The following is a 25515-nucleotide window of genomic DNA, read 5'->3' as shown; positions in this document are numbered from 1 at the left end:
ACTGACCATGCAAACTTAATTCTGCCCTGCTGTGAATTTAACCTGTGCACTGACTACAGCATGTTGGCCACTTGGACTGTCATCTGGTAAAAATAGGGTTTCACAAGTGACTTTAACATTTTGACATACAACCTTAGGAATTTTATCATAACATATTCATATTATGCGTATTTTCTTAGAGATGTAATTTAAAGAGAGAAATCTAAAAGCATAAATTTCTGCACCCTAAATCATCATAAGAGCTTGAGCTTGTAGCAAGGCAAAACAGACAGCTGCCATTTGAGATATGTTCACAGTTGTCCAGAAAAGAGTTATCTAGAAGTGAAAGCTGAAGTTCACAATCCAAAGTACTGTGTGTAGAGACTGACTTGGCACAGCTCTTTTATTCTTCCTCAGCTGGTGCTTCCAAAGAAGAACCACAGGATCTTTCAGGAGGAAAAAGGGTTTCTGTTGTTGAATTTTAAGCCTTTCACATAATAGTGGAAATATCAGAAATTCTTTACAAAGGTTGCAAATATTATTATAGCTGGAAGTCTCAGGCATCATGAACCGATAGTTCATTACCAATGCTCCTGTAATATTTTAAATTAGGTATACTACAGTTTTAGAACTGAGATCTGTGTAACTTTGTCAGATGAGTTCAATGATAGACATTAGAAGATCTCTGTGAATTGCTAAATGAGAGTCAGGTATTACAGACTCTGCTAACCCAGACAGTTTAAGGTTTTATTGCATCCAGACTATGAGGTTTATTGAGTTTTGGTTTTGTTACAGTTTTAACAAGATACTTGTCATTAGAAAATAGGAAAAGAGGCTTCAGTTCCTGACATGAAAAATTAATATGGTTTGTTGATATCATCAATATTTTTATTGGAGCACAAAGGGCCCCCAGATTGTAGATCAGAGTCTCTTGTGCTAGATTCCCTTACTCAGAATAAACATACTGACATTAATCTCCCTTGTCTAGTGAAGAAAACAGAAGTAATATTAGTCTTTAAATAAAATACGAGTGACTATTTACAACAGTCAATTGCTTTTGAAAATAATTAAATCACAAAGTGAAATTTTTGATAAGTGCAGAAGACATTTATTGGATGTGATTATTTTGATGGCATAACAAGGCTAATGAAGAATATGCATACATGTAAGGAATTATACAAGGAATCTATTTCTTGATGCTTTTTCAAACTTCTGGTTATGATATTCTTTCTCAGACAGAAATTGCATAAGAGAGCTGGATCAAAAATGTCTTCTGTGAAAAAGAAGTCATACGATTTAACACAGATAGAGTTGATTTTAAAAAATGTGTGTAATTAGATGCATAATTCTTATGCATAATTTACATGCAATTATGTATGAAAATGAGCTATGCACAGGCATAAATGGCTAGCTAAGCACCTCACACACAATCACAGTAATTTTGCACAGAAATTAAACATGCAGTTGCAAACACATTTGAAAAAAATGAAGTCCAGTGAGGAGGAAAAATGTGAATTTTTTCTGAGCAGAAATTGTGTTAAATCCTCGGTCAGGAGGGGGGGAGTAAACAGCATAGAAGTGAATAAAAATATAATTCATTATAAACCAGTTTATGTTCAGTCATGGTAGAAGAAACAAAACCAAACATACTTTACCATTTTTATGAAGTGTCAGTCTCACTAGTGTAAATTTAGTACAATCCTGAGTAAACAGTGGTGTCAAGCTGTACAGCTCTTCTCCTCTGTGTCCCCTCCCCCAGAGGTTGTTTCGCTTCGGGGTTTGAGGGGCAATCTCAGTGTTTTCTGGCAGCTCTTTGAACACTCTTAGTTGCTTTCTCCCTTAGGCTAGACTTTCTCTTCAGGAAGAAAAGCTAGCTGGACCATTCCTGATGCTCTAAGTAAATAATCTGTTATTTTTCTTGCCGTGGCTAGAAGGGTTGGTCACAGACCAGAGCTTTTATGGTCCTGTGATACCAACAAAGAGATGGTTCTTGCTGCAGAGCGCTTATAGTACTAAAAGTAAAATTAAGTATAAAAACCTCACAGGATTTGCATCAAATTTTTAGTGCTGATTGTTTTCACAACACAGTCCCAATATCTGAGCTTTCCTATCACACCCCAGACAACTAAAGCACCAAAATACTCACTTCAGTGACATTCATACACATCTCCAAAATGTCTGTTAAAAAAAAGTTTGTATTGTGAAGTTTGTGGTAATGATTTTGTTGTCAACTTTTAATTTATTTTTTCAGTAAAAGCAGTAAAGAAAATGTTTGGTTTTTCTCAGTCTCTCAGCATTTATTCTTTGAGTCTTGTAATCTCAGAGAATTTTCAAGAAAATGTCTTAACACTATAATGTATATTTAAAATTAATAAATTAAATATTTATTATATAACCTTTAAATATTTGTGTTCTCAACGAAAGCTGAAAAAATATTTTAGCTATTCTTGAATACAGTAATTTGAATTCAGTTGTAATCAGAATTTTACTGTTTCACTAAAGAGCATGCTTAGACTCCTTAGGGTACCTGAACTGTGTATACTTTGATTAAGGTAAATGCCTAACCCTCTTAGGCTAGGCATTCTAAGGATCATAATATATGCTTATAATTAATAACATTTCATTTATTTTAGCTTTAATTAAACTCTGAAATTCCTACACCTGTCTTGTATTTTTTTTTCCTGTTTTGTAGTTCAGATAGGCAGCTTCCACTTTTGAGGGAAAAAAAGGTGATGTGGCAGATGCACCATCCTTTTTTTTTGTTGTTGTTTTTTCTCCTCTGGTTATCTTCTTTCCTTTTCCCTAACCTCTTTTCTTCTTGTTTAGGAAAGTATGTACTTTGAATATATACAAAACATGGAGGAAAAAACTTGTGAATTTATTTAATTTACTCCTTTTCCACATCAAAAAGTATATACTTCTTTTCAGCTAAACCAAGGTTCACTTCCTCCTTGAAGATATAGTTCTGTAGTGGAAGCACTGATAAATTGCACAGTCTCAGTAGGATGTGTCTGAAGGAGAGTGCTCTGGAGGCAGGGAGAGTCTAGTGCTGATCTGTAGTAACCAAAGACAGAGCTGGTAAAAGAATTCTCTGACTTTTGTTGGCTCATAATAAAAAAATTTCACAGTGCATGTCTCTGCCCAAGATAAAAGGGAACAAGGACCTCCATACTTGATGTTGTGGTATTTTAGCATCTTAAACTTAGCTATGTTCATTCTTTCAGCTCCCTTCTGAGGTCAGATTCTGTGGGCCAGGGTGACAGTGCTATTTCTGTGTTCTCCAGAGGCCGGTGGAGTAGGAATGAGTTGAACTATGGATTCCCCATTCCTTCTTCTTCTGTGTGCATCTCTGTTAGCAGGACACAGCACTGGCCTCAGATGTTCATGCCCTCTTAAAAAGTTATTCCCAAAGGTATTGGTTACCTTCAACTCTTGCTAGCAGCCATTGTCACTTCAAACAAATTCTTTTTGCCTTGTGCTCAGAAGTGCTACTTGATTAAACTGTGTGTAGGAAACTGGGATTCAAAACGAGTCTGCGCAGAAGTAGAATGCAGGATAGAAATAAATATGTATGATCTTCTAAATCAGTGGTTCTCAACCTTTTTGAAGTTGAGTGGCACTTGAGAAAATTGGCTGTGCTCTGTACCTTGCTGAGGTCAGCTCTGAGCTCATGAGGAGCCATCACCTTGCTCTTTTGTTAAGTGCCTGTGTACTTGCTGGTTTTATGGAAATTATAGTAAATCTGCTTATGATGTGAGCTATGTCATTCAGTGCTGTGTATCATTCTGTAGCCAGTCTGTTAGGGATTGTATGTTTACTAGGAGATCCTGTGGGAGAAAATGTGTATTCTTGGGTGTACTATAGGAATAGTAAGTCCTGTACTTACTGCAGAAATATTGGATATACTACACCTGTGAGAAGCAGTGCTGCATTTTATGACTAGTGAATCTGTCCCATAAATCCTGGAATTTCTGTGTATCCACTGTAAAGAAGAAACAGCTTGATTTTGGTTTTGGTTATTTTTTTCCTTCTTGGGCAAAGTGTGTGTGTATGCACTGCATGATGCAGTAAATCTGATAGCTCATGGACACTCAGCTCATTGTGTGCAGCTGTGTGTGTATGGTGGGTCTCACCCAGGCTGTGCCAGCAGGTACCTCATGCCATTGTTACACGTGCTGTTAATGTGATGTTTTCCAGCAAGCCTGTGATACATATGGTGTACAGCTCATTCTTACATGTGCAATCAGCATGTCCAGAATTTCTTCACATACAGCAGCCTGGATAGAGCTACAACAGTCCTGAAGCTGAAAATTTGGATAAAATTTTCATGGGCAAGATAAGACAGTATTAACTAAATAAGTATAGTGGCCTTACCTAAGTAAAAAACCCAAAACAACCACAGGAAAAAAAAAGCCACCCAACAAATAAAACATTTTCAGCTCTTCTTGTTCTGGTCAAGTAGGAAAGGGGAAAGAGGACACAAAGGGAAATCCAGCTACTTGAAGGAAGACAGAGGGGTGCAGTGTGGGACATCTGAAAACATGGGATTTACTTCTGAATAGAGACCAAAGTGCTTGCATTAAAGCTACTGGTGCTCCAGGAGGGTTAATTAGGCAACACCAAACTGACCCCGTATCTTAATGCTGCACCTTCAGTCCCTGGATTGCTGCTTTTTCCCTGGTTTTCTGAACATGTAACTGTTGTCTGCCTGCCAGATATTGTAAGATCCATGCTCCAGCACGGCTTGTGAGCTGCCACTGCCTTGCACCTGAGGCAGAGATGAGAGTAACAGACCCCATTAGGCTCTGCTCATTCATTCCAGGTATGCTCAGGAGCATCTGTATCCCCCCTCTCTGACCATGTGGAGATACTTGCACTAAGATGAGTTCACAGTAAGACCTACATAATCTTGCCCATGTATGGGGATTATTTTAGTAATTATCATTAGTGGCGCAGGTTGGCATGTATTCTACTGTCCTGTTTGCATAAAAGTGCGACCGTCAGCTTTCCTCATGGGTTTTTTTGTTTGTTATCAATGCCAACAGTCTTTGGTAGTATAGTGGTGTCTTTTATATGTGATACTTCTAATCTTGGTTTATTTTGTGACTGTGAAAGTTATCCAAATAGTAATCAAATTTTGGTAAGGTGCTGTTACAGTAAAGGATTTTCACACAGGATTTTCACATTTTATTACTGTGTTCACAGAAATTCTACAGAACTTATAAAAAGTGTAAACTTCTTTTTTGAAGATTTTTTATGGTTTTGATGTAGACAACATGTACTAATAGAGGGTATAAAAAGCAGTTGCAGTGAAAATTCAACTTGCCATCCGTGCATTCCCATTGCTAACAATATTGCCAACTTTTAAGAAACAGATTAGCCTTAAGTAAAATTATATATCCTCTAATAGTACAGCTCCCTACACCTTCTGCTGTCTCGTGCTCAAAGTTGCTATTTCATTAATAATGCTTCTTCAGCTATTTTTTTCCTTTGACTGTTCTCTAATCTAAATCTATGAAGTTCTCCTTAGAAAAAAATCCCAACCATCTTCCCCAATATTATTTGAAATAACATTAACATATATTGAAATAACAATAAAATAATAGATTATTTTGCACATCTATCTTAGGACTTGTCCACAGGAGCATTTGTTCCAGCACTGCTGAGGGGCACACCCTTCAGCCATGGATGCAATATCATCTGGTAACAGAGGGAATATGTAAACTGGATCTGCTGTTGATAGACTAGATGATCTGGACACTCTGTTCACTATAATCCTCATTAGTAGTGCTAGAATGATTGTGGGGAGAGGTGGTAAGAGGCTGTGGTAAGAAGCATTTGTGTGGAACTAAAAATACAGAAATTCTGCACCTTTGAAAAGATGCAGGATTTAATTGACTTGTTCAATACTTCAGAAAGAATCCATGTCCTTGTAAGTTAAAGAATACAGAAGTTTGTGACTTGATCTGTCTGTGGTTCTGCCTCTTGAACTTCTCACCATGAGTCATATAGAAATCATGCAAACACACATTTATATGTACACATGTATATATGTATATATGTATATATATGTATATATATGTATATATATGTATACATATGTACATATGTATATATGTAAACCTTGAATTGTAATATTAGTTTAGTTGATAAAAACAGCATACTGACAAGAAAAAATGATCCTAAAATAAGAAATATTTTTCCCCCTTTTTCATTTTGCTAGTGTTGTAGCTAAGGCTGAAGGAATTGCACCATTAATTAAAACCTTGAACGCCCAGAGGGATGGAGCCATTTCCAATGCCATTGCAGTGCTCACCAATCTGTCCCTGCAAGAGCCCCTCCGTGCCAGTATCCAGAGCCAGGGCATCATGAGTGCCCTTGTGGGGCCACTGCGCTCAACCAACAGCCAAGTGCAGAGCAAAGCAGCCTTTGCCGTGGCTGCCTTTGCTTGTGATGCTGATGCACGAGCTGAGGTAAAACTGAGGTTGTGTTTATGGATGATGTTTCTAGATCTGAGGTGGGAGTTATATTAACCAAGAATCTGTTGTGTCTGACCTAGAAGTCCTGAGTTTTCTATGTAGTTACTTATTTTTGTGATACTTGTTCTGTTAAATATGGCTTAGTTTTTTAGGAGATTTTGGAAAGGGTTTTCTTTAACTTGAATTTTCACGACTGTGTTTGCTTGCACCAAATTAATGCTTTGCAGCTTTTCAGTGACTTCAATGAACTGTAACTAGGGCTATATCTTGATCTGTATATTTAGGAGCATTAAACATCAAGGTTTCTTTCAGCTGCAACTGTCGGCTCAACTTTGAAGATGGGAAGTTCAGTCCTCTTTACTCTCCCTCAGTGTTCTGTTGCCCATTTTCAAGGCCTGAACGGCAATGTCTGACCTTGATTAATGAGATACTGGATGTGCATGGAGTCAATGTATTTCAGACAAAACTCAAAATATAATTAATCCTTTGATCAGTGACATCCAGCAAGTTGAACTCTTTTCTGTTTATGAATTGGTCATAGTATTTTCTTCTCATAAATAAGAATGATGCTATGTGCATTCATAAATCATAAGCTAGGGTTTTCTCATGGGTCAAGGCTATTAATTAGGACATGAATAAGGGGCATAGATAATTAATCTACCTCTTTCAGTGTCCTTAAAATGTCTTTCTCTTCGAAAATCCAAATGAGCAATATTTCCTCCAGCATGTATAGGAAAGATACTGTAGCACACAAGAGAATAGGATGTTAATAAGATTGTCATACATACAATACAAATTCAAATGTATTGTGATGGAAATTAGTTGCTAGGAGGCACCAGAGCACAGAAAAAGCTGTGTAAGTCTCTGTGGCAGTTTTGGGTTGCATAGTCTCTTTGGGTTCCACACTGCAGCCTAATAACTGAAAAGCAGGGCAAAGCCAGAAGGGACGACTCACTTGTACCACTTAAAAGCTCCAGCTTATGCAGACTTCACAGAAGCACAGAATCCCATAAATTACCTTTTTTTCAGCCCAGTGTAGCTTTTCTACAAAGCTTGAATGTTTTGGGAGGTGAATTTCGCAAGCTGTTCTTGCTGGAATAGATGAAATATGTAAGTGGCAATGTTTTCACCTTTTTAATAGTTAAGAAATGTCGGCGGGCTGGGACCACTCGTTGAATTGCTGCATTCTAGGGATGAAGAAGTCAGAAGAAATGCCTGTTGGGCTGTTATGGTCTGTGGAAGTGATGAAGTAACTGCTTTTGAACTGTGCAGGTTTGGGTGAGTAGAAATAATATCAAAAGTCAAAAGAAAATTTTTGATGAGAGAACTCAATTTAAGTCAATCTTTGCATATTTATAGCTGAATAACAAAGCTTTCTGATAAGCTGAAACTACTTTTGCACCACAAATGTTACAGATGAAATGGTATTGATTTTAAGGAACAGGATCTTCTGACAAAATATAAGCCTGTTGATAGAACTGTCTAGAATTATAAAACATTTATTGTTTCTGTTACTGAAATAGGCTTTATATTGAAGATAACTTATATCAGTCAATATCAGGGACTACAGTGCCCCATACATTTGAAAGTGAAATAAAGGTTTCAGACTAAGTTTAATATACAGTAAATTGTACTTACTACACACAGACTAGATTTGATTTAAAAGCTCTGGTTAACTGCAGGTGTGCTGAAGTGTCATGGAAAAGTGGCTCTGTTTTATTCTTTCTTAGGAATTCCCAGGTCCATATATTAATATCTGAATTAGAAAGTCTGGTTTAGGTTATAAGAATTATGACTCGGGACTCCTCAGACAAGGTGACTCTTTTAGTTACTGTTAAATTAAAATATTTGTAATTGCCCTGCTCCCTCTGCTGGGCACTTCTCTGGTGACTGTGCAGATACTTTAAATCCATCTATGAGGGAATTTCAGAGACTCTCAAAAATTCAGATCAGGAGGGGCCCTCAAAGGTGATATTATCCATCTATCCTAGTGTAAGACTGAATAAGGTACACTGCCATATTTTGGCTTGGGTAAATTTGGGTAAATACTGATCCTGCTGGAGTTTGACAACTTTCTGAGGTAACCTGTTCCAGTGCTGGAATATCCTTACACTTAGAAGGGGCTTCTCAGTTCTAAATATCCCTTTGGTTGTCCTGCTTTCAGTGAGATTGAATAACCACTTTTTATAGCAATTTGAGTTTACCTCACTGAATTTTCTCATTTTTCATGTCCCCCTTGTTTCTTTTTCATGACAAAGTAAAAATGTTAGACAAGTTTTGTTTGTATCATTTCATCACACATCTCTGAGTTTCTCTAATTTTTTATGCCATTTTGAAGTGCCATCTCCCAGCCTGGATGAGGTACTTCAGGTGAGGTCATACCACCATCAAATAAAACTCAGTAATTATTTTCTCTGTCCTGCATATGGCACTGTTCTTATTTAATCCCTTTTTTTGACAGTATCCAAGCAGGACTCCAATTTAAGTGTCCTTCAAGTTTGACAGCATATTATTGATAATAATAATACATTAAGCATAGTTTTTCAACTAGTCAAGCACTACTTCATGTTATTTTCATGTCGATCATATTTCCCTGACCTGCTCATGAGTGTCCAAGTAGGAATAAGTGAAAATACTTATAAAAGTTAAAATGTATCTCAAATTCAGCTCATATCTCACATCTACTTCTTCTGCCTCTGTGTTGAGTCAATTGCCCTATTGCAGCAAGGATTAGATTGACTTTTCATGGTTGATTCTTGACAAATATGTAATGGCTATTTCTCATCTCTTGTTGCTTGCCTACTGATGGTTTAGTAATTTGTTATGGTGTTCTTCAGACACTGAAATTTGGCTGAATGATCTCTATTATAATTTCCTTGTTCATAGTTTTTTCAAAACTAGATAGTATCTTTGCCCTTCTCCACTCTCCATCCATCTAGCCTAGAATTTTCCAATACAATTATAAATAGTTCCAATGTTGATTTTGCAAATTAATAAAGTGTATGAGGTAAGTGTCCTCAGGGACTGCTAACTGTGTCTCCTCAAACTTATCCTCGACATTTTAAGACTATTATTTCTACCTCCTTGTTAATATTACTGCCAGGCATCTGCTTGAAACCTTTCTATGAAAACTGAAGCAAAAAAGATATCAGACTCTTCAGTCTTTCTGTGCCATCTGTTATGAGTTTTCTTCCCACATTGAGTTATAGATGTACATTTTCCTCTCTTACTTGTAGCATGTGAAACAATCATTTTTGCTTCAGTCCCTGAATAGTTGTGTCTCACTTTGCCTGTTCATCTTTCAGGTTTGTCCCTTACTTTTTCTATTTTTTGGCTCTTTTTTTTTTTTTTTGCTTTTCAACTCTTCATGGAAATTTTGGTGTAGCCGTTTTATTTGTCTTTTGTTTTGGCTTATCTTCGTTCCATATGAGGGTAATTGTGCCTGTAATGTAATTTGATTTAGACCCTGCTGTACACATTTTACCTGCCTGCCTTTATTCATTTTCCCCTTTAAAATTGTTCCCTGTGTTACTTGCTGATTATCTACAAGATGTTGTAGATACACAGCTTGAACTGCTCTTCCACTATCTTCTCCCACTTCTCTCTTCTGTAAGAAAAGGATGTCATTTGCCTTGCCTGAAAAACTTGTTCTCTGGAATTCATCTGAATTCATCCCTTCAGAAGTCTACATTGTAGATGTCCACAGCTGAGAACATCTAGTTCACAGAAATATATATATATATATATATATATATATATATATATAGTGTATATATAAAATTGATTCCTTGGGACATGAAGAATATCTGCATGTGTGCATAGTTACACACAGATATTTGAATATGTACTCTTACATACACATGAGAATATATAATCCTTTTTTCCTGGTGGTTTTTTTTTCATTCCTGAACAGTCTTAGAACTGCAGTATGTAATGTTTTCCTGATTCAGCTTCCTTTATTTTCTTAGTGATGTTTTCCTAAGTTTTTCAGGTCAAAAGTTGTCAGTTTGTGGATCTCAGCACCAGGAAAAGCTCAGGAAATTAATTCCTGTTCTCCCATGTCCCCATGTTACTATTTGTTTCTATGTCTATACTGCAAAAATCCTGCCATTCTGGTGGTGTTGGTACAACTCCTTGTGTCTTTGTATTTCCATGCTTGTGCATGTTTAACAAATATCTGCCAGCCATGCTCCCCCAAACACTGTAACAGTGCTAGACCAGAAGGATTCTCACATTGCATAATGCACAACTGAATCTGCAAATTGCCTTGCAGCTGAAAAGAGAGAGAGAGAGGGAGAGAGGTTGCCTGGACTGTATCATATGGTCAGCTCTGACCATTATTCCTTTTACATGTTTTTTCTCCGAAGTTCTCTGTAGTGCTCTATAACATCCTTCTAGATAAAAGGTTGTGGCATCCTGTCTGCATTTCTTTAGGTAGCATTTAACTACCTAAAGGAATTGGTTTTGCTTTTGAGCACTGCTTTTGCTTTAGACGACTGTTTTCCTTCCCTAGAGAAGGAATTCTGTGCAGCACAGCCACTCCTTGCTGGCCCAGAGGGCACAGGAACAGCACTTGGAAGTGAATCTATCTTGGCCTTGGTAATGCTGAAAACTAACTCTGGGCTGTATAATAACATTTAATTAGTATTTAATGATTAATTCGCCTTTGTATTTAATTTATCAGTGCTTTAGACATCCTAGAAGAAATTAATCTGTCAACAAAGCGTAAAAATAAGTTTAGTGAAGCTGCTCTGGAAAAGCTACTTGATAATAATCTTTCCCAAAAGTACAGCCGGATGGGATATTTATCACCAAGTAATATCATTACTAATGGATTCTATGATTGTGGTCAGGTAAGCTATTCTAAACAAATTACTCTATTTAGAAAGAGTAACATTTTCCTCTTAATTTAGAAAGAGTACTGTAGCAACAACCAAATTCTGGCTACAGAAAATACTTTGTTTTCTTGTCCTGAAATTTCACAGCTGTTATACAGCTCTCTTTTGAATATCTTTCTTAATGGATGAAATCATCTTCATGGTATTCCCTAGCTGTGATCTTCCCAATCCTATCTGAGCTGTTTAGACCCTTCTAGATCCTTTCTCAAACTTCAGTTCTTCTGGTCTCTTTCCCTGCATTATACTTAATGCTAACTTGACATTGTATGACATGTGGATGTTTTGTTTGTTAATTTTTACATAAGGAAGCAAAGAGTTCATATTTTCACCTCGGTCATGACCCTTTCTCTCACAAAAGAAGTGTTTGTGTATAAAGTCTGACTCCAGTATCACTTATTAGTGCTGTGCTCAATTTAAATCTGAGAAGGACTTTTCAAAATACCCAGATAAATTAGAAATACCAGTCTTACTGACAATCAGTGAAATATCTGCTCCTAAACCACTCGGTTGCTTTTGAAAATTCTGTCCTATGTTGTAAAGCCTTCAGAGGCAGGAACATCTCCTTATTCTGGAGCAGTTTGGAATGCTTCAGACCAATAACTACAAGCTAAAATATTTATAAACAATCTTTTCTAAGAAAAAATTATTAAGAAAATGCAAATTGAGAGGAAAATAATTTCAGATCTTTTTAATAGCTTTATAAGTTCTAACACAGTCTTTGGTTTAGGATTAGGAATTTTAAATTACTGTTTAGGTAAAAAAATCTTTTAAATAGATTTTTTCTCTGCATCTTTAACTTAGCAGAAAACCTTATATTTTATGCTAATTTTCTTGTAGGTAAAACATGGAGGGAAATTTTTGTCTTTGGAAGAACTAAGCAAGCAAGAGCTTACTGACCGTCGGGCAATAATTTTCATTAATGCTAAACCCCAAGAAAAGTAAGTCATGTTAGATCTATTAATATTTGTTGTAATAGCTCATCTTTTTAATGGTTTTCATTGTTTCCAGTACAAACTTCATTCTATCTATCTATCTATCTATCTATCTATCTATCTATCTATCTATCTATCATCTATCTATCTATCCACACACACACATATATAAATAGCAACATCTATTTTATTCCCAGCACAGTGCTTTTAAGTCCTAGGAGGCAAAACATTCGTATTTTATAGAATAAGAATTCAGAAAATACCTCATTCAGTTGAGTTGCTTTATTTATCCTAGCCGTGAAGACTCATTCATTTAACTCTCTTTGATTCCTATGATGGGACACCCAGTGTTTTATTAGTTATAACAAAGCTTGTCATCTGCTGTAATAATTATGTCATCTGAGCTGAATGTCAACATTCGACAGTGAAAGCTATGATTTGATGGTCCTCTTGTACAGACAAATGCATGGAATTTTAAGCACATCATTCCAAGGGGTGGGACAAAGACAAGCATTAAGCTTTCAGGCTTGATAAAGAACCTGTGTCCATTTCTTCTCTGTTTAAGTTGAAGCCAGCCTAACAAATCTTTTTAGATTTGAATGCAGGAAATTGGTATTGGGCTTGTTTAACTGGGAGCCATTTCCTGTAAACAGTCTCACAGATCAAAGATCACTCTACCAACATTTTGCAAGTCCAAAAACTTCTTCTCTGTCAACACATCACATATTTGGGTTATAGTATCATTAGCTTCCCTTTTAAGCTTGTATATGACACCATAAAGATGTCTGGGAATATCTGTGACAAATTAGACTTCCAAGCTCTTTGTTGATCCCTCGAGCTGTCTCTAACTATCAGGTCTTCATTCTTTGACTTTGATATAGCTTCTTGCTTTTGCACATTGGCAGCAGCCTTACTCCCCAGTTACTTTTGTGTTCATCATTGGGCATTCTCAGAAGAAAAGAGTTCTAGCACAGGAACTGGTAGGGCTCATTGGCAGAGCTTTAAACCAGCCTGGAAGGGGGAAGGGGACAAAGCCAGGCTGGCCAGTGATGAGTGATGGGATGGGGTGTCAGTACTTGGGGAAAGGAGCACCAACAGGATCCCTCAATCTGCCTCAGGAGGTGTTGGCTACAATGCACCACACCTGAAATGTGTCCCCACTAAAGCACCCAGCAAGAGGGACAAACAAGGGAATCCAGGCTTTGGCCCAGTCCTGGAGATTCGACATCTCTGGCAGAAGTGAAACCTGGTGGGATGGATCCTGTGCCTGGAGTGCCCTGTTGGATGGTTCCAGGCTCTTCAGGAGGGACAGGCAGGGCAGGAGAGGTGCAGGGATGGCACTCTATGGAATTGAAGGGGCAGAATGTATGGAGCTCACAGCTGCCAATGGCACAGCTGAGAGCCTCTGGGTAAGAATCCAGGGACAAACAAATAATGCAGATGCCATCGTGGGAGTCCACTACAGACCTCCTGGACAGGACAAGGATGAATTATTCTTTGAGGAACTAAGGGACTTTTCCAAGTCAACTGCTCTTGTCCTTATGGGAGACTTCAACTTGCCAGAAATTAACTGGGAACATCACACAGCTGGTACAACCCAGGCCAGAAGATTCCTAAAAACCTGAATGAAAACTTTATGGAAGAGGCTTGGAAAGATGCCCTCCTTGGTCTACTCCTTGTCAACAGGAGTCTTATGAGCAAGTGGAGATTGGAAGCCATTTTGGCCACAATGACCATGAAGAGATCAAGTTTAAAATCTCTGTTAACAGAAGGAAAAGTGCAAAAACCTCGACTCTGGACCTGAGGAGAGCAGACCTCAGACTACTCAGGGAATTAGTGAGTAAGATCCCTTGGAAAAAAGCTTTTGCAGGTGCTGCAGTCCATCAGTGCTGGTCACTTTTTAAACATCACCTCCTAAGGGCACAGGAGCAGGCAATTCCCAAATGTTAGAAGTCAAGAATACAAGGCAGATGGCCATCTTGGTTGAACAGGAATCTTCTCTTGAAAATTAGGCAAAAAAAAAGGTGTATGCCCAGTGGAAGCAAGGTCAGGTGACATGGGAAAAACACAGAGCCACTGCTGGCCACTGTTGGGAGAAAATTCATGTGGCCAAAGTTTGTCTAGAGTTGAAGCCAGCCAGAACTGGGGGGGACAAGAAAAAGAGTTTTTTTCAAATATATTAAATGGCAACAGGCAGTGCCTTGAGGGGAAGCCATGTAAGAAGTGGCTGAGGTCACTTGGTCTGTTCAGCCTGGAGGAGACTGAGGGGAGACCTCATGGCAATCTACAACTTCCTCACGAGGAGAAGAGGAGGGTCAGGCACTGATCTCTTCTCTGTGGTGACCAGTGACAGAACCCAAGGGAATGGCCTGAGGTTGTGTCAGGGGAGGTTTAGGTTGGATATTAGGAAAAGGTTCTTCCCCCAGAGGGTGGCTGGGCACTGGAACAGCTCCCCAGGGAAGTGGTCACAGCACCAAGCCTTACAGAGTTCAAGAAGGATTTGGACAAGGCTCTCAGGCACATGGCATGACTCCTGGGGATGGTTCTGTGCAGAGCCAGGAGTTGGATATGATGATCTTGATGGGTCCCTTCCAACTCAGCATATTCTGTCATTCTGTGATTCCATACTTCAGTTTTGATCCCTGAATTAAGGTCTGTTTTATTAGTAGTTATGTTATTTCTTTCACTTATATACCACCTATGAATATATTTATTGTCCTTTAAAATCCAAACTCCATTTTCATAGCTTCACACGCAAATATTAACTCGGCAAACAAATGCAAAAATATCTTCTTCTGTTTCAGTGTTGTAGAAGTACAAGAAGTATCACCGTCTGTTTCAGGAAGAAGCAGCAAAGAAAAATCAAGGTATGGTTCTCAGATTTACTAGTTGTCAATGTTGTGTTATTGCTGTAACACAAGAAATAGAAGTCTGAGAAAATAGTGACAGATAGTTTCTGAATGGAGTACAAATACCTAAACACAATGTTAAATATATTTTTGGAGTCTTTCTTTCATCTCCTATTTGCAGTAATATTCCTTTGTCTATCTTAGTGATTATTCTTCCTCTCTTCCCATGCTGTATTTGAAGAGCTCACACTTATTTGCTCTTTTTTTTTCTTCATTATCCCTTGGAAGCAGTGAAATACTGTTATTTTACAACTTAACAACCAAGACATGGGGAAATTACAGTAGAAGTTCCTTCTCAGTTTAGAACCTAAACCCATAAAATGTTCCTACACTGCCTACATGCCTCCTTATTTCTAGATTAAATCTCTTCCAGTGCAGTTGACAGATGACTAAAAGCTGAGAAGGGTGTGCTCAGAGCTGTCCTGATTTTTAGGCAACTAAACTAAAAATGCTTCACTCTTGGAGCACTTGTCCTGATCCATACAATACACCAGGTACAGTGCTGCAATCTGTCTCTTCATACCAAGTAGATCAGAACCACTACTCTTGTAGTGGAAAATTAATTTCCTTCTTTTACAGAAAGAGGATTTGAGTCTGTCCCTCACACCTGCAGAGAGCTGACCACAAGATATTTGGGGTTTGGCAGTCTCTTTGTGGTTTGATGTAGCTGATCACTAATGATGAGGTGCAATGAACAGGGTGTTTTACTTGAGCTGTTCAGGTACTAAACTCTCCTCACTCTCACCAAGACCAGGCTTTTAGTCCTTGTCTAATATAAAATACTTGACCTGTAGTTTGTTTCTGTGGAAGGAAACGGAGCCATGGTCTCCCAACTGTCCTTCCTGTAAAACAGCAGCACAATCATGACCAGAACAGAGCCTTCTGCAGAAGGCAGGTGTGCATGCCTGATTCCAGGGGAATCCAAAAGCAGTCCAAATGGAGCCTCCTTGCCATCAGTGGAATGGTCTCTAGTCATTGATAGGAATGTGATACAACCTATAACTGCCCTTGGCTTTTCTGTTAGCTAACTTAGTGACTATTTAGCATGCTGGTTTCTGTGGGTCCCAGTCCTGACTTCCTAATTTTCCTTTCTTTATGGTAAAGGGAGCCTTGGCAATGGCTAAGGGCTGTGAGTTGTAGTCAGTGATGGAAATGCTGAGTGCTGCAGGGTTGGAGAAAAAGGAGAAATGGTGTGTCTGATGTAGGAGCTGATGTACTGTGTTTCCAATTTTTATTGTGGAGCTCATTCATGAACTGACACCCTACTGTCTGTACAGGTGTTTTATTGACAGAGATAATGGCTGATTTCTGATGCTGCTTGTATATTTCTGTGTATGATTGCATCTGCACTTGAGAAATAAAATGTGCAGTAAGAAAATCAAGACAAAACTGAAACCTGCTTTTGATGTCAATAATTCAGTGGTATCTCCAATAGAGGAAAATCAGAAGTTACTTGGACAATGGTGTTCACTCAGCAAAAGCAGCACTAGAGAAAAAGGCTAAAAGCATTATACTTTGAGTTATATTTGAATGTGTTTGAATTATATCAATTTGTTTGGAACAGACATGCAAATTACTGACAGATTATAGCTACTGACTGTGAATGTTTGAGGTTTGGGTTGAATGTTTGAATGTTTTTTGACTTAAATCAGGACCCAAATTGTCAGACTAGTCTATCCAAAAGTTATTGACTTACAAGGCAGACATTCCCAAATAACTGCTTGCAGTTATTTGGACTGCAAGCACTTCTGAAATTCAGTTTAAATAATTTCATAGTAGATGCCTGAAATGAATTGCATTGTGGAAAGTTCCTGTTTCAGGATGCACCAGAGTAGATACAGCAGCTTGAGTGCCTTAGGAGGCCTGTCCCAGCTTCTGCCCCCTCCCAGGTCCTCCTGCTGCCCCATGTGCCCTGCTCATGACCCACTGTGCCTCTGACAGTTTAGTCAAAGGGAGCAGAGGTAAGGGGAGATGCTGAGCCCCATTTATTTTTTCTCTGTGCCATTGGGGTGTTCCTTCACCTTGGAAGATGCTCTAGAGTCATAGGCCATTTTATATAGTCTCAGGAGCTGGGAGACCTGTTCTGACAAGATAATATATTTGTTTATTACAGTGTGTGATGAGGATACACTTGGATAGTTGCTTTCTAATGTAATTTATATCACTTACAGTGTAAATGACTGCTCTGTTTGCAACCACAACTCCTTTGAAAAACAAAAAATTTTCTTTAGGAAAAAATAAATACCTGACTCAATTTCCCATAGTAAACCTTGCAGGGGTGCAAGGACTCCTTTCTTCAAGTATGAAATAATTGCTTTTGAATGTCATGATCAAGTTCTATGATTTATAACCCCATTGTCATTCATTTTGAATCCATAATTCATACATCATTATTATTATTAATTTCTGAGATATATGGGAGTACTTGAAGGTCAGTAGCTGACTCCAAGTCTCAAACATGCTTAGACTTTTTCCTATGAATTTTTTCCTTTGATCATATGTTTCTGTTCATCATTATTTTGCAAAGTACTACTGAACACTGTTTAAAACCATTGTTTTGAAAAAGTGATACTACTTTATATAAACCATAGTTGAAAGCCAAGAGAAAGGGCAGTTGTAATTGTCTGCTGGAAATGTTTGAATTAGATGTGAGGAAGTGCCTAGTTGATAGTTTGACATATATTTTCATTGGCAGCAACATTTTTAATCAGGCAGTTTCATATCTGATATACACATTGACTGGGCTAAAAGATTGTATTTAATGTAGACTAATAAATGTGTATTTATTCTCTCCTATGTTTCAGTACTGCATTCAAGGAAACACTCCCCAATGCTAAGTTGTTCCTTTTTAGAAGAGAACCAGGGCATTTAAGCTACACAAAATGGGAAAGAACATAGGTGTCATGGCTGCTTTTGATGGTAGAATATTGTATTGGCTGCCTTTTTCCTCCAGCTGATGCTCTGGTGACCTGTTGGACTCTTGTACTAAAGTTGCAAAGAATCAGAAACAGCTTGGAGACTATTAAGTGCCATGAGCTCTCCTTTGCAATATTCCTCTGCTTTCACAGCAAGCAGTCTCATGACTAAGAAGACAGCTCTGAGAAATGAGAGTGATTTTTTTTTCTGATGTCACAATTCCCACTGGCAAGAGAATGGGAATTAAAAAAGAGGGCAAGAAAAAAGGGCAGTAGAAGTCTCTTGTAGAGGTTACTGGTTATTTTATAACAGTGAGCTGTAAGACAGCAGCTCCATAGTTCCTTATGAGATAAGGATTAGACAGATATGATGAACTGAAGAGTTGAGGAGTAAGACAGAGACAAGTGTGGACGACAACCTTAAATCAGCTGTTCCACCAAGGAGCACAATATAGTCATACCTGAGAGAAATAAGCAGCAGCAAAAAAACCCAAACAAATCACTGTTCAAACCCATCTCTCTCAGGTGTTTTTTCCTGAAAATTGGAAAGGAGGAGAATAAGTGTGATTCTAGAGTCATTTGAATAGGTAGGAATAGGAAACAAATTCTCCTCTAGCACTGTAATTTAATGGTGCACTTCTCATAGAGAAAAGAAAGTACCGGAAGGATAGAAGGGAAGAAGGCGGGGGGAGAAAGGGAAAATGACAGAGAAACAAGAATTGTAGCATTTGTAAATGTTACTCTCTTGAAAACCTCCTAAACTGGACACCAGAGAGTTGGGAGTAATTCAAGATTTTTAAACACAGTATTTTTAACCATAATGTATAAATGGATAAATTGATAAGTAGATAGCTATTTAATCTAGCATTATAAGGTTCTCTGGCTATAGTTAGATAGAGTCAAATTAGATAAAGAAAACTGTTTTTCTGCTTTATTCCAAGTGTAAGGGTAATTAATAACCAGAACAGTTTATTTAAGAGGGTGGTGAATTTTCTATAATTTTAAGATTAGATCTTAATTGGTTACCCTTCTAAAATAATGTGCTTTGTGACACCTATTTAAAGGGCTCTTTGTGAATATGGTAGATCTCCATAGGTTAAAGAAAAGTTTGCAAAGTATTCTGAAGACAAATTGCTTGAATTCAACTACTGATAATGATGTATGCCCTTTTGCTTTGTTCAATGCCTTCCATCTTAAGAGTGCTATTCATAGTATAAATTTTAAGAATAATTTGAAGAGCATGCAATAATGATAGTGTGTCTTGGAGCCATGTACTCTAGTGGTCCTTTATTTCTTTTTTTTCCTTTTCCTTTCAAGATCACCAGAAGTATTACAGATTTTAAAAAATGAGCTAGAACTGTAAAATGAAATAAAGAATTTTTGTTGTATTTCACAGTAAAAATTTTCAGGATCTGCACTGAAAAAAGACACAATGCTTACAAAACACTAGTTTCATGTGTTCCCACAAATGAAAGATCCTAAACTGTCTGATTGTATAGACCTTAATAATACCTCTGGTAAGATAATGGTTTTATAGTTGCTGCATAACTTGTGAAATGCACAGTATTTAATTTAAGCAGAACAGTAATTTCATTTATACTTCTGCTGGGTGCTTAAGATACCTGTCTAGGATCATAGTCATTTTTCAGATCCCGAGCATTAGGAAAATATGAAGCACGTGCCTTGAAAAAGAGTCAACAAAACCTCAGAATCATTGTAAAATCTTTCTCTGACAAGCCATGCTGTAGTTTGCATAATACTTGAAGTACAGAGGCTGTCTTTTGGAAAGTCCTGTCAAGATTTCAGTAGTACTTTTGATACCATTTTTTCCTTTATTTGAAGACCAGATTTTTATCAAGTAAAAAATCATTGGAGTTTGTGGTTTTTAGTTCATATCCATACAAAACTAAACCATAACTAAAAATATGCCCTATATCTATATAGTAGGTAAGTAAGTGTCTCCTCCTTTATATAATCCATACATGGGAAAGGCATATCAGAGCCATTAATTAAAAATAAAATGAGAATTGACAACAATGTCAATATGGAGCTAGTGACATTTGTTCCTAACCACCTCCTGTGGTCATGTTCCACAAGTGTTCTCTACAGCTTGGTAGATTTTGGATATTTGTTATCAAAATAAAAGATGCCTTCTACCTTCCACCTCTCCCTAGTCAAATTGTCTAAATGTCCTTTTGGAGAACTAATGTGTTTGAATTTGAACTTTAGAGAATACAGTATTCTAGATAAGTGAATCATTTTTTTTTCTGTAAGAAAAGGGAAAGGGAAAAAAGAGGAGGAAAAACCAAAAGAAGTTATTCGAGTTGCATCTACAATCCTGGAGGAAATAAAGCTAGAAAATTCCCATTGGGTACCACCACCTGACTTCGTTTTAATGGATTACATTAATGATGCTTCCAAAACAATTCTACCAATAACTTCTACCCGGGAACAGGTTGTGGCTCTTGCACAGTGAGTACCAAATCGTATTTCCATAAGCTGAATTGGTAAAATAACTGTTTTCTTATCCAAAGTCAACTTTTTCAAAATAGTTATTTTCCCATGCTTAAGTGGAATCAAAATCAGCTTTGGCCCAGAATGCTGACATATTTAGATTTTAAGCTTCTTGTTTCTAATTTTGTTGCAATTAATTTAATATATTTTAAAATAAAGTATTACTTGCAACAAAAGACTATCAATTTCTCGTTTAAAAAAATATTCTCATAGACAATTTCAGGGTATTTTTCGCATTTATACATCTGTACTGATTCTTTCCAGTGAACACATGAGCTGCATATAGCACCTACATAATCAAGGAGCCCCAGAGCTCCAGGTTTTGCAAAGCCTAAAAACATGGTTAGAACCCAAACCCAATAGTCAAGATGGTTGCAAGTGACATGTATCATGTTTGTTCTCCTGCCATCTTTCCTGCCTGCTTGGTTTTGGAACCCCTTGGGACTACAACTCTGTGGTATTTTGTTTTCTATTGAGCCAAAAGCATAATGCAAGTTTTCTAACATAGCTTTTAAGTGCTCTTGTAATTAACATCCTGACAATTTAATAGTGCCAGAATATTGCAATAGTGCATGTACAGACTGTTGGTATCAATGTGTGATTCATTGGTTACGCTGACTGCTCAGCCTGGGCACCAATCACTGTCACCTCCAAGCGGTGCATCTGTTTTCATCTTCTCCATAGTTTAACCTTTATATCTCAGCAGTTTCCAGGCTGCCTCCTGAATCTGGAGAGTTTGGCATCAGATCTCACTTACTTTCGCAAAATTTGTTACTTTTACTAACTCTCGTTTTTAATGAAGTCGTCTAATGTGATATGAGGAATGAATTTTCCATTGATTGCAGAATTTGACAGGACAGAAATTCATCCTTAACTATCCATCTGTGTATAAATCATGCTGCCTTCCTCAAGGTGGAATCCATAAAATTCTCTTATAGATCTGCTCTTCTAATACACCAGTGAAATACTTGCAGACACACAACCCAGTGAAACAATCATGGGAAATTTAACTAGAATGTTTTCTGTGGGGATTTTTCTGTCTGTGTTCCATTTCAGGCACCTGCCTGAATAGCATGTGTTGAATAGGGAGTGGGGGAGAAGGCAGCTGCAGCATCCCTCAGCAGCCTGGCAGCCTGGCTGGAGTTCCTCCTGTGCTCATTGGGGATGAGGTCAGGCTAGATGAGGGACATGAGAAATGCTGGATGTGTCCTTTGGAACAAACAGAGCACACCTTTGTGTGGTGGTGAGCATTCTGGCTGGGCAGCATTGCTCTCTTTAATGAGGGCTGCCCGTGGGCACACACAGCACAAGGGGCTGCTGTGCTGCCCCACACTTTGTCAGCTTCACCCAGTAATTCCCAGCTTCAAGATACCCTGTCTGACACACTTGGTGATAGTTCCCTGTGCCCATGCTATTGCAACCAATGCTTCCTCAACTCTGAATTTTGAAAAGTGAGGCCTCAGAGGTTGCCTTGCTTGTGCTGGGCAGAGGAACGTGTTTACTGCTTCTGCAGAGGAGGGGATGCAGGTTTTAGCTCCCTGTTGGAAGCAATGGCTTGTGATTTTCATGTCAGGTCTGCAACATCTTGTCCAGAGTGAGAGACCTCAATAACCCTTGTGCCTGTGGCTGAGACACTGGGGGGAACAAAGGTCTTTACACACAGTGACCTGCACAGGGGAGATGAAGGTGTGTGTGTCTATGGGGAGACTTACAAACCAGGGCTTGGTCCTGTGTGTGCACACTCCACCAAAAGATGTGGTTTTGGCAGAACTTGCACTGACAGTGAGTTCTGATCTGTTTCTGTTTCTGAGCCATTTGTTTAAATGGATAAATACCGCTCACCCGCAAAATATTGGCTTCAATATAAGAAAGCACACGTAGAAGATAAGTACCTTCAATGAATACAGCTGCTTTTCTATGTTGGGGTCATTACCTATGGCTTTATTTTTGTCATACATATTCTCATGCTTTTATTACTATTTCAAACAAATGATAGGTCTGGAGACTGTAATATGTAACTCACCTAATCTGTTACCTGTAAACATGACCATCAGCTCCTGTAATTACTTCTTCAGTAATTACAGTTATTGATGACCTTTTCTGATGACTTTGTGCCTATACTACAGCTCTCCAGAATCTCTGCTTTTGCACCTTGGTTTAGGTGACAAAATATGAATGACCTGAGTTATGGTTATCTGTATTAATCAGTAAGCATATTTAAAATACCAATTAATGAATTTTAAAAATAAATTAATTAAGCAAAAGTAGAAAAAGTATTACAGTCTTAAAGGTCATTCACTTCTTGCTTGTATACATTTTATTGTGCTACATTTTTGCAATAAATACAAGAGGAATTATAGATGTAATTGATCCCAGTATACATTTGAAACAGGTTTGTTGCAGACAGGATGGGTGGCCCTGTTGAAAAAGAGGAACTACATAATTTCTGCTGGGAACTTGACATGAGTGAAATAGAATTTGACCTGAAAAGCAACATTGTGCCTATTGGGAGAATCAAAAGAGGGACATTCTATCATAGAGCTTTACTTTTCAAGGTACATTATCATTTATTTTGCAACAGCACATATTGTTGTTAAATGGATAATCTAAACTAAAGTATATTTGCATCAGTTTGATACCTTATTTATATTCATGTAAAATCTTTTGTATACAGTTTCATAATTTTTCGACAGCAAAGTTGATTTCCCAGTGAATGAAAGCCAGCATCGCTTCTTTCTCTAAACATTCTTGTTGTCATTAAATTGTCTTAAGTGATATCAGCAGAATACTTGATAAATGGCAAAAAGCCAAAGTATTTGATTTGGAGTCAAAACATTTTACATTTTCTGTAAACTGCAAAATATTGAATTATGCAGCTTCCTTCTTTTTCCATGCTGCAAATGTAAACTTGTTGCGACAATTTTTTATTTGGTATCTATCCAGTATTCTGTGATAGTATATAACAGCTTCTATGTTCTAATTCCTTAGAAGAAACTGGGAAGTTTTATTTCTTCTTTCTTTGTATGAAGATGTACTGGTGCAGGTTATCTGTCCCATCCTTTTTCCTTGGCTGGATTTTTATTTTTCTTGAATGGAAAGAAACAGAGAATCAAACACATCAAGAAGGAAGAACCTAGGAAAGAGTACACAGGAGAAAGTGTACAACCCTAAATTTATGGTATCCATAGGGAGATAAAGTTTCCAACTTATTTTATGACATTCTGAGGCTGTGAATTAATTATACTCCACTGTCCTAAGAAACTTTTGTAGGGACAGGTCATCTCTCCTAAAGCCACAGCACTCTAAGCAATGGGTATCTGTCCATTTGTAACAAGTTAAAAATCTTCCAGGATTTCATTCCTTCACAGCAGATGTGTGTTGAAAAAGCAGTTTGGTAGCTGGAAAGCATTATAGGTCTGTCTGTGATAGTGCAACCCAGAGGAAGGGCAGGTGTTTCATCTAGCAGACACTTGCCTCGCATTTCATTGCTTCCCACATTTCCAGGGCTGAAAAGCAAGGAGTGTGCTTCAGAGTGAAGCAACAGTCATAAACTTACCCTGATAAAAATGTTACCTTTTTACACTTAATATTTCATACTAGGTATATGTGTGCAGTGTGCCTACACCTCATTGCTTAAATAGACTTTAAAATGTTATTCAGAAGTAAAGTCTTCCAAGTAGACAAAAACCATTGCTGGGTACTACCATATCAGTGTTTGAAAAGAGTTAAAATTAATGTTTTTCATGCTGTGCATTGGAAATGTGAGAAATAACGTTTAAAAGCCTACACTTTCCACACAAAACCAACAATAAACGTTTGAAGTTTGGAACACTTGGGAAATTTATAAAGCATGTTTCAAGAAAGCTCTAGGCATTCAGGTGTTGGTTTTGTTTTTAAGCATCACTGGGCCTTGCTGTATATCACAGAAGCTACATGAATTAACTGCATTAACTACTTTTTCTTTCTTTTTTAGGTGATAGCAGACAGAATTGGCATTGGCTGTAGTTTAGTTCGTGGCAAGTATAACAGATGTTGGAATGAAGTTAAATTGGTTGAATACTCTCCCAAAGGGCTTCTGCTTCCTCCTCAAGAGTATGTTGTAGATGTAATGTTTGAACCAGGCTGTTTGCTAAAACAAGGAAGTGCAAAGGCTGATCAATACAAACGTATTTAATAATCTTGATGAATATCACCAAAATAAATATTTTAAATATGTTTGTAGTGCTGTATCCAACTATCAAAAAGAAGCATATCTGGCATGTTGTCTGAAATGTTTAATTAAATGTGGTTTTCATATCTAGCTTCAGTGCTTAGAAATTTTGTTAATTGTTTTGTAGTATTTGAAGACTAAGTTGCAAAACTACAGATTAAAATTTGGTAATCAATAATATTTGGTGTATGCTAACATTACAATGCCTATTAAATGGGTTAAATTCCAATACAGCATATTCTTTTTTTTTTAATTTTCCTTCAAATCCCATGCACACTTATAGGAATTTCATGTCCATAAAGCAAAAAAATGTGCCATCTGATGAAATTACAAGACACCTAAAAACAACTGGACAATTTTTGTGTGAAATAATCCAAGAATTGAGAACTAGAACTACAGTGACAGTATACTTTCAGCCTCCGTAGAAAAACATCCCATTTATATTTCTTAGAACTTGGCAGAATTAATATTTACAGATAATAGGATACTCTGGATGAAAGTATATACTGTTTGTCCTGGCACAGGAAAGACAGATGATTGATAAGTTAGTGCTTGTGATCTGTTTAAGTTCTTTATTTTTGACTTGAAGATAAAATGGACTCCGAGAAGGCAGCAGTTTAAGACAGGGAATTTGTATTTCTTGCAGCCTTGGGTAAAGTGGTGCTGCTGAAGAGTGGTG

At 37.6% G+C, this 25515-nt stretch overlaps 1 protein-coding gene and 1 long non-coding RNA gene across 2 annotated transcripts in view; one reads left to right on the top strand and one right to left on the bottom strand.

Annotated features, from left to right (window-relative positions):
• ARMC3 (armadillo repeat containing 3) overlaps positions 1-25065 on the top strand; it is a 61885-nt gene extending 36820 nt beyond the window's left edge. Inside the window, exons 12-19 of the mRNA XM_066552238.1 lie at positions 6203-6452; positions 7600-7736; positions 11143-11311; positions 12194-12294; positions 15093-15155; positions 20387-20584; positions 23019-23181; positions 24600-25065. Of these exons, the coding sequence (XP_066408335.1) occupies positions 6203-6452; positions 7600-7736; positions 11143-11311; positions 12194-12294; positions 15093-15155; positions 20387-20584; positions 23019-23181; positions 24600-24800 (1282 nt within the window). The 3' untranslated portion in view covers positions 24801-25065. The remainder of the gene's footprint in view (positions 1-6202; positions 6453-7599; positions 7737-11142; positions 11312-12193; positions 12295-15092; positions 15156-20386; positions 20585-23018; positions 23182-24599) is intronic.
• LOC136558026 (uncharacterized) overlaps positions 1-25515 on the bottom strand; it is a 42796-nt gene that overhangs the window by 5334 nt on the left and 11947 nt on the right. The gene's annotated exons all lie outside the window — the stretch shown is intronic.

This window comes from Molothrus aeneus, chromosome 1, assembly GCF_037042795.1.
Source record: "Molothrus aeneus isolate 106 chromosome 1, BPBGC_Maene_1.0, whole genome shotgun sequence".
Lineage (NCBI taxonomy): Eukaryota > Metazoa > Chordata > Aves > Passeriformes > Icteridae > Molothrus > Molothrus aeneus.
The sequence above is the reverse complement of the archived record's forward strand: the minus strand, read 5'-3'. Positions and strand labels throughout refer to the sequence as shown.